General features: G+C 38.6%; 1 protein-coding gene across 2 annotated transcripts in view; it reads right to left on the bottom strand.

Annotated features, from left to right (window-relative positions):
* TDRD5 (tudor domain containing 5) overlaps positions 1 to 13,239 on the bottom strand; it is an 82,725-nt gene that overhangs the window by 3,365 nt on the left and 66,121 nt on the right. For both annotated transcript variants that reach the window (XM_029935160.1, XM_029935161.1), the window contains 3 exons: positions 12,000 to 12,182; positions 11,125 to 11,268; positions 3,444 to 3,654 (listed from right to left, as the gene is read on the bottom strand). In XM_029935160.1, the coding sequence (XP_029791020.1) occupies positions 3,444 to 3,654; positions 11,125 to 11,268; positions 12,000 to 12,182 (538 nt within the window). The remainder of the gene's footprint in view (positions 1 to 3,443; positions 3,655 to 11,124; positions 11,269 to 11,999; positions 12,183 to 13,239) is intronic.

Genomic DNA, 13,239 nt, shown 5'->3' with positions numbered 1-13,239 from the left:
ATTAATAAAAGAAAGGATAAGAACTATATGATCCTGTCAATAAATGCAGGAAAAGCACTTGACAAAATACAGCATCCATTCTTGATAAAAATCCTCAACAAGCAGGGATATATGGAACATACCTTAACATAAAACCCACCTGCAAAAGACCCACAGCGAGTATCTCCAATGGGGAAAAACTGAAAGCTTTCCCTCTATATTACAGAAGACTCTGGAATTACTATTCAACACAGTACTCCAGGTCTTTGCCTCAGCAATAAGACAACAGAAAGAAATAAAAGTCATCCAAATCAGCAAAGAAGTCAAACTTTCTACATCTGGAGGTGACATGATACCCTATGTAGAAAACTCAAAAGACTCCACCAAAAAATTGCTAAAATACATGAATTCAGCAAAGTCACAGGATATAATATCAATGTGCAGAAATCTGTTGCGTTTCTATACACCAATAATGAAGCAACAGAAAAAGAAATTAAGATACCTGGGAATCTAATCAAAGAGGTAAAAGATCTGCACTCTGAAAACTATAGAACACTAATGAAGAAACCAAAAAGGATACAAAAAAAATTGGAAAACATTCTGTGCTTAACACTGTTAAAATGTCTGTACTACCCTAAGCATCCACACACTTAATACAATCCCTATCAAAATACCAACAGCATTTTTGTGGAAACACAAAAGATTCTGCATAGCCAAAGCAGTCCTGAAATAGAAAAGCAAAGCTGAAGACATCACAATTTTGGACTTCAAATTATACTACAAAGCTGCAGGAATCATGACAGTATGGTACCGGCACAAAAACAGACACATATATCAACAGAACAGAAGTGAAAACCCAGAAATGACCCCACAATTATATGGTCAACTACTCTTCAACCAAACAGGAAAGAAAAATATCAGTAGGAAAGACAAGCTCTTCGACAGTGTTGGAAAAACTGGACAGCAACATGCAAAACACTGAAACTGGAACACTCTCTTACACCACACACAAAAATAAATTCAAAATGGATGAAAGACCTAAATATGAGACCTGAAACCATAAAAACCCTGGAAAAGAACACAGGCAGTAACCTCTCTGACATCAGCCATAGCTCTAGACAGGCCTCTAGAGGAAAGGGAAACAAAAGCAAAAAACTACTGGGACTTCATCAAAATAAAAAGCTTCTACACAACAAAGGAAACAATCGAAAAACCTAAAGGCAGCTTACTGAAGGGGAGAAGGCACCTGCAAAGTGATGGGGAGTAAGGAGTACACTTGTGGTGAGCAACAGATGGTGTATGAAGTGCTGAATCACTGTACTGTACACCTGAATCTATTGTTACAATGTATGAAAAAAATCAGAATAAAAACTTTAGCAAGCTTTGTGTAAATTTACATTAATCCTAAAAGTCATACGGGAAGGGGCTCAGTCAGTGGGTCGCTCAGTCAGTTAAATGTCCCACTCCTGATTTCAACACAGGTTATGATCTCATGGTTCGTGCATTCAAGTCCTGCATTCGGCTCTGTACTGTGCGGCTCGCTCTCTCTCTCTCTCTCTCTCTCTCTCTCTCTCTCTCTCTCCCCCTCTCTCTCTCTCCAAATAAACAAACATTAAAAACATAATAATAAATGCAATTCATGTGGAAAATGACCTAAAATAGCCAAAACAATTTGATAAAGAGCAAAATTGTATGATTTCAAGCTTATAAAGCCACACTCATCAAGGCAATGGTATAAAGACATAGACTACTAAAACATAACAGGAATTTAGAAATAGACCTTCGCATATACAGCCTGCTGACTTTTGACAAGGATATCAAGGCAGTTTAAAAGTGACAGGACAGCCTTTTCTTTTTCGTTTTTAAAGTTTATTTATTTATTTTGAGAGAGAGACAGACAGACAGCTGGGGAGGAGCAGAGAGAGAGGAAAAGAGAGAGAATTCCATGCAGGCTCAGCACTACCAGCTCAGAGCCCAACCCAATAAGGGGCTCAAACCCACGAATCATGAGATCATGACCTGAGCTGAAATCAAGTCAGACACTTAACTGACTGAGCCACCCAGACACCTCAGAAAGGACAGTCCTTTCAATAAATGGTGCTAGAAGTGAATATTTATATGCAACCAAAGTAAACAGTAATTCTTACATCACATAATAATAATAATAATAATAATAATAGAAACAGTAACTCAAAAGTTAACAAACTGGATCACAGATCTAATTATAAGACCTAAAACTATAGAACTTTCATATGAAAAAGAGAAAATCAGTTACTTGGGTTGAAAAAGATTTCTAAACAGGACACAAAAAAGGTCAAACTTTATATACTAAGAAAAAAATCCATCAGAATTCATCAAAATGAAAACTTTCGCTCTTTCAAAGATGCTGGTAAGGAAATCACATAATTGAAAATATTTGCGAGATACAAACACACACACACACACATTTGAAAAAGCTTTTGTGTCAAGTATAAAGAATTTTTACACACCAATGAAAAGATAATCTAATAAAAATGAGCAAATATTTGAACGTGCACTTCACTAAAGAAGATATGCAGATTGCATATAAGCACATGAAAAGATGCTCAACATCACTGGCAAAGAGGGAAATATAAATTAAAACCACAAAAGATGCCGCTATGCACACACTAGAATGGCAAAAACTTAAGATTGATAATGTCATGTGTTGGCAAGGAGACAGAGCAATCAGAACCTTCATGTATTACTGGTGCAAATAAAAAATGGTACGGCCACTTTGGAAAACACTTTGGCAATTCTCAGGGAGCTCATCCTGCAGTGATCACAGGAGCCAGCGATTCCAGCCCTGGGCTGGCACTGAACACACGTGCACACAGAGAGCTGTAGGTGAATGAATGGTCACAGCTTTGTTCATAATGGCCCAAACCGGAAACAACACAGATGTCTGTCATTTGAGGAGCAGATAAATTGCGGTATATCCATACAAAAGGGTATTACCTAGCAGTCAGTCAACAAACTTTTGACGCTGGCGACAATATAAATGAATCTCTAAAACATCCTGCTAAGTGAAAAAGATCAGACTTAAAAACTACAGACTGTATGTCTCTCTTTCTATGAAATTCTAAAAAAAGAAAGTAACATGTCAGGAACCAGCAAGTGAGGGAGTGAATGACTGCAGACAGACAGAGAGACATAAGGACCTGGTGGAACTACTCTGTATCATAATGGTGGTGGTACTTACAAGACTGGATCCATATGTCAAAACTCACAGAACTATACCCTTAAAAAGAGGCAAACTTCACTGTCTGTAAAACTGACTCCCCCACCAAACTTCAAAAAAGAGGAGTGGCAAAATAAAAGTGAAGAACTGAGCCCAGAATAACAAAAGGACTTGAGACAAACTCCAAAGTCAGCAATTTTTCAAGTTATGTTCTGGAAAAGGTAAGCGACAAACCGCTGTATTTGTCAAGTGTATGTAAACTTACCTGAACCAGAGTGCTTCTCTGGGGAACCCATCCCCACAGAGGTGGTACCGAGCGCTGCGGGGGGCAGCTCGGTCTGCTCCGCCTGCGTCTGAGCGCTGCTGGGCTCAGACCGGCTCCCGTCTGCTGACCGCTGTGACTGGGTAAGTGAGCTGTAGAACTCTTCCAATTCGGGCAATGGGGAAGAGTCCAAAGAGCTCTCTGAGACTGGTTGCTGCAGTATGGGAAAAGCAGGGCAAAAGCAGGAAAAGTAACTGTTAGTATAATAGGAAGAATTCACCCTGTTTTGGATCCTTATATGCAAAACAGATATTTTTCATATTGTAATTAATAAATAAAACAACTCTCTTTTAAAAGCCTAGATACTCTCTAAATGAAATGACTCCTAACTTAGTGACCATCAATTCAGGAACATTTACTGAACACCTAGAAGTACACAGGGTAGTGAATGCTGCCACACAGAGCTAAGGAAGAGGGCAGGAAACGAGAGCGAGAACACGGGGGCCATCACTGTCAGGCACGGCGTGAAGTTATCTGCATGAGCTTCTTCAGCTAAACCACAGCAAAGGCTCTGGCTTAGGTGTTACGTCTTCCTCACTGTGGGTCCTTCACTTAGCATAACGCTTTTCACAAGAGGCCACGTTATCCAGTGTCAACGAGTAGGAAACAGCAGAGATCAGAACTCAGCCCAGCGCGTGTTTTCTACGCGCCACCTTCCGACCTCCCACTAAGGTAGGATCACTTGTCCCTAAGCTCACAGTCCTCAGTTAGGAAATAGTGCGTGTGCTGCAGCCGGCCACGAACAGAGGCTTTACCTGCATAGAACATAAAGTAGTTAAAGGAAGGCTCCTCAGAAGAAGAGACAAAATGGAGCATTAAGAACCAGGGTTTGAGAGAAAGAGATGACCATCCCATATGGAGAATAAGCGTGGGCTTCAGTGAATGGAGTGTCAAATTCTAATCAGGAGATCCTGTATCCTACCATACCGTCATTGCTGAAGTAGACACAATCTGTGGTAATTTAGCACCTCTCTTCTGTGATGTTAACTAGCATTAATATGACTAAAAGTAAGCCCTAACCAGTCTAGGCTGTAACAGACTGACCTACAGTCTAGGCTCTGCCTTCAGAAAACTGAAACAGTAATAGTACAACCAGAAAACGTAGCTGAGTGTGTTCTTCAGGCTCATGCGTAGCAGACATTTAGTATCAGTCTGCATTCCTTTTTTGTTCTAGGACAAAAAAAATCTTGCTCATTTTCAAACATAGCTGGCATGAATGTGGCTTATAAAACTATGCAATACACAAAGGGCTATGTGTGTAGCCCTTTTTTGACAGAAAAAATGAAACTCGGATTCCAGGTAGCTACTGGCCACACAATACACAATATGCTATTTCAGGAAACCAAAGGTCCATATTCAAATTTTTGCTTGGTTTATGCAATTCATATGTGTGCTTAGTTACCCTGTAAGTTTATGCTCACTTAGAATGCGGCTGAGCATTAGGGAGTTCTTTCAATAAGCCTCCAAGGATAGGTAAGTAATATTAACATGATAAACTTTCAGAGCTGGAACGATCACTATCTGAACCAGTCTTTGCAGATGGACAAACTGAGGCTCCAAAAGGTAACTTGTTCAAACTGGTAAATTTTAGTTTGTGATAAGGCTGAACCCTCAACTGCAGACCACCCAGACCAAGTGAGTTTTACACTATGTCCTACTGCCTTTTTCTAAGTTTATTTGAGAGAGTGAGCACGCGCCATTGTGCACACACATGTGCAAGTGAGCAGGGGAGGGAGAAAGAGAGAGAGAAAGAGGGAGCCACACGTGCAGGTGGAGAGGGGCAGGGAGACAGAGAGAATCCCAAGTGGGCTCCTCGCTGATAGCATGGAGCTGGATATGGGGCTCAAACTCATAAACCGTGAGATCACGACCTGAGTCAAAACCAAGAGATGGGGCTTCAACCACCTGAACCACTCAGGCACTCCCACGTCTGCTGCTTATTTTTAATAATTTACAAAAATCAAAATCAGAAACAAGTTTTTAAAGCTATATTCTTTTTCTTTTCTCCTAAGTGTGATTTTTTAAGAAAGATGCACTGTTAAAACATATTTAGGATGCACTGATAGCTTCTCATTCTGAAAAACAAAAAAATAACACACATGAATGCATGCTTTCTAAATTTGTATGGCACTCTGAGAGCAAGTACCTTCGGTCAACTTAAGCACTTAGTGACAATGAAGTCTCCTTCTCCAAAGAGTGCCACCTGGCCTTGCTGTTCAAGGCATGGTCCGCTAGCCAGTGGCAGCGGCCGGCCCCGGGAGCCCGTCAGACATGCACAACCTGTGTCCCCGCACCAATGCCGCCCAATCAGAACCCACTTTTTTGAAAGATTCTCCAGGCATTTGTAGGCACATAATAGTTTGAGAAGCACTGTTTTACCAGATTTAGTTCCCTGTAGTTAATCACTGACTCCATCACAGTTATCTGAAAATACACCTCATGGAACTAGAGATTAATGACAGACTTTCATGAATCACGTTCATGACGAACAGATGCAATCAAAAGCATAGCCCCAAACCACAGTAACATACAACTTCACACCCACAAGGACAGTTATGATCCAGATATAACAAGTACCGGCAAAGAAGTGGACAAATGGACACTCTTCTACTGCTGGCGGGAATGCCTATCTGGGCAGGTCTGGCAATCCCTCATAATGCTAAACGCAGAGTTACCATATGATCCAGAAATTCCACTCCTACATATATACCTCATAAAATTTAAAACATATGTCCACATAAAAACATGTACATGATTGTCAGAGCATTATCCATAATAGCAAAAATCTGAAAACTCAAATGTCCAGCAGCTGATGAATAAACAAAATGTGGTCTATCCTGACAATGGATTATTCAGCCATAAAAAGAAATAAAGTACTGATATATGATCAACCCTGAGAATATTATTCTCACAAGCCAGACACAAAAGGCCATGTACTGCACTGATTCCAATTAAATGAAATTTCCTTAATAAGCAAAATCAATAAAGACGGAAGGTAGATGAATGGTTACCTGGCAGATGAGAGAAAGGGTATCAGCTAAGGGCTGCAGGATTTCTCGGGGGGATAATGAAAACGTTCTAAAATTGCTTGTGGTAACGAATAAACAATAATGCTCATAGACTAGCGAATATACTAAAGGCCATTACACTGTATGCTTTAAATGGGTCAACAATGTGGAATAACAACTGTATCTCATAAAGCTGAGGAGGCAGAGGATGAAGTCTGAGCCCCCCCAAGGGTCTCATCTGACACCCCCCGAAGGATCATGCTCTAGAGGAAGAGCCACATCCGTGGAGTAAGGGCAAAAGTGAGACACAGCAGCCTAACAAAGCCTAAAACCAAACCTCAGCGTGCCTGTTAATAACGATAACTGGCTGGCACCTTCTGGACACAGGATAACTTAACACACTTGGAGGAGGATAACTCGTCCAGGGCCTCTCTCATTTTTTATCCATAATATCCAATGTTCCATTAGAAAAACAAATAAACATGAGGCGTGCATCCCCTCTATTCCCCACCCCCATGCCCAAAACAGGATCACAGAACAAGAACAAATACGGGGGCAGGGGGAATAAAGTAAGACTATATCCAAAGGGACTCAGATATTGACATTATGTGAAAAATAAACATTAAAATAACTATCATTAACATGATCCTGCATGTAGAGGAAATGAAAGAAAAACTCTGATGAAAATGTGGAGGATTTAAACAGAAGATTGGAATTGTTTTAAAAAATAATCAAATGGACATTCCAGAACTGAAAAATAATATTTGAAATTAAGAATTCAATGTGTAGGTTTAGTCACAAAATGGATCCCACAGGTGACAGGATTAGTATTCTGTAAGTATCAATTTTTAAAAATCTCCAAACTGAGACACAGGAAAAATGAGAAAAAAGATGTAAACATGAGAAAGGAGCCCAGAGGCAGGTGAGATCGGCTCAAGCGCCAGCCCACGTACAAGTGGACGCAGCAGCAGAGCCATGATGAGGTGAAGCAGGACTTGATTAAACAGGCCAGAATGTCCTAAACCCGAAGGGCATCAACCTTCTTATTCAATAAGCTCAGTGAACCACACGCGGGGTAAATCCAAAGGAAATTACATCTAGGTATATCATTATCAAAATGCTTAAAGCAAAAGACAGAAAAATCTTCCAAGAAGCCAGCGAGACGACATCACCATCAACGGAACAATGAGAGGGGACAGCGGGCAATGCAACAGAAGCCAGAACATAATGGCATGACATCTTCAAAAGGCCGAAGAAAAAAAAACTACCACCCTAGAAGTCAGTACTCAGGGAAAATATCCATCAAAAAGGAAGATTAAATTCGGAAACCTGGGAAATTAAACAGCATATTCCTGAACAGTCAATGCATCAAAAAGGAAAATCATAGAAAACTATGAAACACCTTGAGACAATTAAAAACAGCATGCCAAAATTTATGGGATACAGCAAGAGGAGAACTAAAAGAAAGGTTTATAGTAATAAATGGCTACATAAAAAAAAGAACAATCACACACAACTTAACATTATACTTTCATGAACTAAATAACAATAACAAAACAAACCAACCAACCAAACAAAAACTAAGACCAAAGTTAGAAGGCATAAAATAATAGAAATTAAGGTAAAAAGCTATGAAACAGAGAACAGGGAAAAAAAAAATCAATGTAACTAAAAGCTAGATTTTTGAAGCTATAAACAAAATTTGCAAACTTTCAGCTAGACTAATAAAAAAAGATAATACTCAAATATCAAAATAAAAGAAGAAACACCAAATTTGATTCCACAGAAATTAAAAATGATCTTACTATATTTATATACAAACTGGATAACTTGGAAGAAATGGATAAATTCCTACAAACATACAACCTACCAAGACTGAATCATGAAGAACTGTAAATTGAATAGGTCAATAACAAGACTGAATTAGTAACCAAACCCCGCTCCTCCCCCCCCAAAAAGTATCAGATATAACTTCACTGGTGAATCCTACCAAACACAAAAAGAATTAACTTCTCAATCTTTCTTTAACTCCCTTACAAAAAACTAGAGAACAATTCCAAGCTCATTTTACTAGGCCAGCATTAACCTGATATCAAAGCAAGACAAGACACTATTAGAAAAGTAAACTACAGGCCAGTAACCCTGATGAGTAAAGACATAAAATGTCTCAACAAAATACCAGAACTCTTAATACAACATTAAAAGAATGTGTCATCACCAAATGGGATTATTCCCTGAGATGCAACATAAAAATCAATTGTGATATACGTTAACAGAATTAAGTATAAAAATCACATAATCATCTAAATAGATACAGAAAAAAAGCACTTGACAGATTCAATCTTTTCATGAGAAAAATGTGCAACAAACTGGGACTACAAAAAAATTACCTCAATATAATAAAGGCCATAAATGAAAAGCTCAAAGCTACTACCCTAATTTCCTCTAAAGCTTTTCTTCTAAGATCAAGGAAAAGGCAAGGAAGTCCACTCACCACATCTATTCAACACAATACTAAAGTCCCAGGTAGAGAAATTAGGCAACACAAGAAATAAAAAACAACCAAATCAGAAAGGAAAATATAAAATAATCTTTATTGATAGATGACATCATCCTATATATAGAAAATAATAAAGACTCCAAAAAACTCTTAGAACTAATCAACAAATTCAGGAAAGTTGGAGAATACAAAAATCAACAAACATAAATCAGTTGCATTTCTATATGCCAACAACAAACTATTTGAAAAGCAAATTAAGGGGTGCCTGGGTGGCTCAGTGGGTCTAGAATGCAACGCTTAATCTCGGGGTTGTGAGTGTGAGCCCCAAGCTGGATGTAGAGATTACTTGAAAAGGAAATAAAGAAAACAACCCCAATTATAATAGCATCAAAAAGAATAAAAGAGCAAGGAATAAATTCAAGTGAGGAGGTGAAAGATCTGTACACTGAAACCTAGAAGACACTGATGGAAAAAGACATAAATAAATAGAAAGACATCCAATGTTCATGAATTGGAAGAAGATTATTAAATTTCCATACTACCCAAAGTGATTTACAGGTTCAAAGCAATTCCTATCAAAATGTCAATGGCACTTTTTTCTAAAACAGAAAAACAATCCTAAAGCTCATATGAAACTACAAAGGACCTCACAAGTGGGGACGATGAAAGGAGAGACCACCCCTCCAGATTTCAAAATATATTACGAAGTTAACAGTAATAAAAACATTCTGGGACTGGCTTAAAGCAGACATACAGACCAACAGAATAAAACCCAAAGCCTAGCAATAAAAACACATATTCTGTCTATTAATCTACTTTTTTGAGAGAAAGAGAACGAATGAGCAGGGCAGGGGCAGAGGGAAAAGGAGAGAGAGAATCTTAAGCAGGCTCCATGCCCAGCACAGAGCCACGACCATAAGATCATGACCTGAGCCGAAACCAAGAGTGGGACACTTAACCAACGGAGCCACCCAGGTGCCCCTCAACTGATCTTTGGTAATGGTGTCAAGACCACACAATGGGGAAAGAACGGTCTCTTGGACACGTGATGCTAGCAAAACTGCATATCCACATGCAAATGAAGGACAGTGGACCTTTATTTGACACTATACACAAAAACTAACTCAAAATGAAGACTTAACCGTAAGACCTGAAACTGTAAAACTGCTAGAAGAAAATATAGGGAAAGCTTTGGGACACTGGTTTTGACAATAATTTATTGGATATAAAACCAAAAGCATAATCAACAAACGCAGATATAAACAAGCGAGACTACATGAAGCTAAAAATCTCTTGCACAATAAAGGAAACAACACAGTCACATATGACCACAGTCTACCTGCCATTTATATGAAATGCCCCCAAAAAGGCAAATCAATAGAGACAGAAAGCAGATTAGTAGCTGCCTAGGGCTGTGGGAAGATGAACGGGGCGTGACTGTTCCTGGGTACTGGGTTCTTCCCCCAAGGGATGAGGTGTTATCCTAAAACTGAACCTGTGCTTTAAGCACCCGTATTTCTGGAACAGACTCTTCTACATAATGCAGCTACTTCATCAGTGCTCTCACACAAAGTAACCACACTCTGTAGGAAATCCATCATTCAGAAAACTCCTCTTCCACAAACCTACTTTTCAACAGGTCTACCAGCCTTGAGTCCTTTAGTTTCAATGTGACACAAAAGTGGGGAGGCCTGGGAGCCATATGTCACGATTCACACAAACTGTCCTGCTCTTTTCAGAATGCTCATAATATTTTTGAGGGGGGAAAAAAACAACTGGATTTTGTTTCAGATTTAGTGCTTTCTGCCACAGCAACATAAAAGAAAAAAACAGACTAGATGATAGGACAGAGAGCTTAATATTTCTGGCAAAATTATACAAAAGTATCTGTTTTCTGTATCTCTAACATAGAGATTTAATCAATCTTGCAATTCTAGGCTTAGGATTTTAGGATTTTCTTCTGAAGAGATAAATACTGACTGAAATTTATTTTAAATCAATATACATTTTGTGCATATGGATTCCACCAAATGCTCAGAGTGGGATCATTAACCAGAATTTTACTTTCTAAACTTCCCCACGAGAATCTGTCACAGTAACATTCATCAGACTTTACCTTTTGAATTCCAGTTGTGCCAGCATTTTTTTCCTGAGCACTCAGTTCACCTTGCTTTTGAACTTCTACTTTCATTCCATTCACAAGGCCTGAAGGCTGCCATGAATCATCCCATGTATCTCTGGGTTTAGAAAAGCTCCAATCCTATAGAGAAAAAAATGCAACATAAAGTAAGATACAGTCCAAGTTTCTGTGCAAACAGAAACTTGGGCAAGGTAAAGGCAAAGAGGCAAAGCTGATTAAACAAGAAAAAGTGTTTATTAAGTTTCTGAATCAGTGTCACTTTCCCCTCCCCCTGTATTTTATTGGTCCACACCCAGTATCTTGAATTCCTTGGAACACATAGATCTCATCGAAACAAATACAAGTCTGGTTTGTAGTCTTTTCTTCAATACTGTTTTCATGGCCAGATGATTTTTCATGATCTAGTATTTAAATGACACAAATAATAAGGAGCAATTTAACTGTAGATATTTCTTCCAACAGCCAGCGGAAAATAAATTTTAGGTATATAGTTAGGCCCAATATTAGCTAATATTCTCAATGCAGAGATCCAGAGATTATATTACAAGGCTAATGTAATAAAAATAATCTTAGGGAAAACAGTTTATTTCTAGATCCTAAGGCCAAAAGTTCCCGTGATAAAACAAAAAACCTAACAGTTGAAAGGACAGATGGGGCAGGAAGCCATTGATTTACTCGTCACTTTCCCAACTTGTCCTCTCCCTACCACTGCCACCTTGAGGAAAAAATGCATTCTTGGGAATTACCATCTGACAGATGCTTTTGAATACCCAGGTGTATAGATTTCTTGAAGAAATTTACATTTCCGATTTTCAGTAATAATTTGCTTTCTGTTTTCCCAGGGATCTAACCTTCTGTGGTATTTCTTGACATGACGGATATGGCTTCTTTCCAGCAAGGCTTGAGGTAAATAAGGAGGCGGCGGCATCGCCCCCCTTTCCCATTTTAGCCTGTAAAGGCAGCCAGTGCTCATCCCAAACGTCGTCACCAACCGTCACTGATTCTAGGCATGGCATTCCAGTGGGGATCTCATCCTAGAATGTAACAGAAGACAAAGTAAAACTTTAACTTACAGTTGCTATATGAGTACATTTTAAAATTTAGGTTTACAACTTTTTCTGACTCAAGGTAAAGATGGCAGTCTGCATACACAACTTATCACTGTCTCTCTCCTGAAACATACCAAGATACACAGACTTAGGTATAAACTCACAAAGAGAACAGAAGAGGAGACAACACCACCTACATTCTAGATAGAGGAAAGCAGACAAGTGACAACTTACTAAACAGTCCTCAGAAAGTAGAATCCTGAGCTTGTAGGTGGGAAAAACTGAAAAGCAACCTGAATTTATACCACAGATACTACAAATCCTCTGAATTGCTACTACAAGGTTTTTGGAAATGAGAACGGAAAGGGGGAATGAAAATCTGAGCTGTCGCAGAATATAAGATTGGTATAAAAAGATCAAATGCATTTCTATATACCAGCAATGAACATGCAAAACTAAAATTTAGAACACAACACCATTTGCAATCATTCCAAATAATATGAAATAATTAGGTCCTACTTAAGGCATGTACAGTATCTATATATTGAAAATTACAAAATGTTGATGTGCAGAATCAAAGATCTAGATAAATGTAGAAACATGTTTGTATTTTAGAAGACTCAACATTGTAAAGATGTCCATTCTCCGCCCGCCCCCCCAATGAGTAAGTTTAATGTAATTCCTAGCAAAATCAAGCCAAGGTATTTTGTTGAAGTTGACAACTTATTCTAAAATTTATATGGAAAGGCACAGACCTTAAAATAGCTAAAATAATCTTGACAAAGAAAAATAAAGTGAGACAAATCACTCTAGGAGATATTAAATACTATACTATACTATACAGCTGTAGTAATCAGGTAGTATTGGTAGAGGGAGTAACACATGGATCAATGAAACAGAACAGAGAACCCAGAAACAGACCAATGCAAATATGCTCAACTGACTTTTTACACAGGTGCATAAACAATTCAATGGAGAAAGGAAGTCTTTTAGTCAAATGTTGTTAGAGCAACTGGATATCAACAGGTGCAGTAATAATAAT

This window comes from Suricata suricatta, chromosome 3 (assembly GCF_006229205.1).
Source record: "Suricata suricatta isolate VVHF042 chromosome 3, meerkat_22Aug2017_6uvM2_HiC, whole genome shotgun sequence".
In the NCBI taxonomy this organism is placed as follows: Eukaryota; Metazoa; Chordata; class Mammalia; order Carnivora; family Herpestidae; genus Suricata; species Suricata suricatta.
Note: the sequence above shows the minus strand (reverse complement) of the source record. Positions and strands in the feature narration are given on the sequence as shown.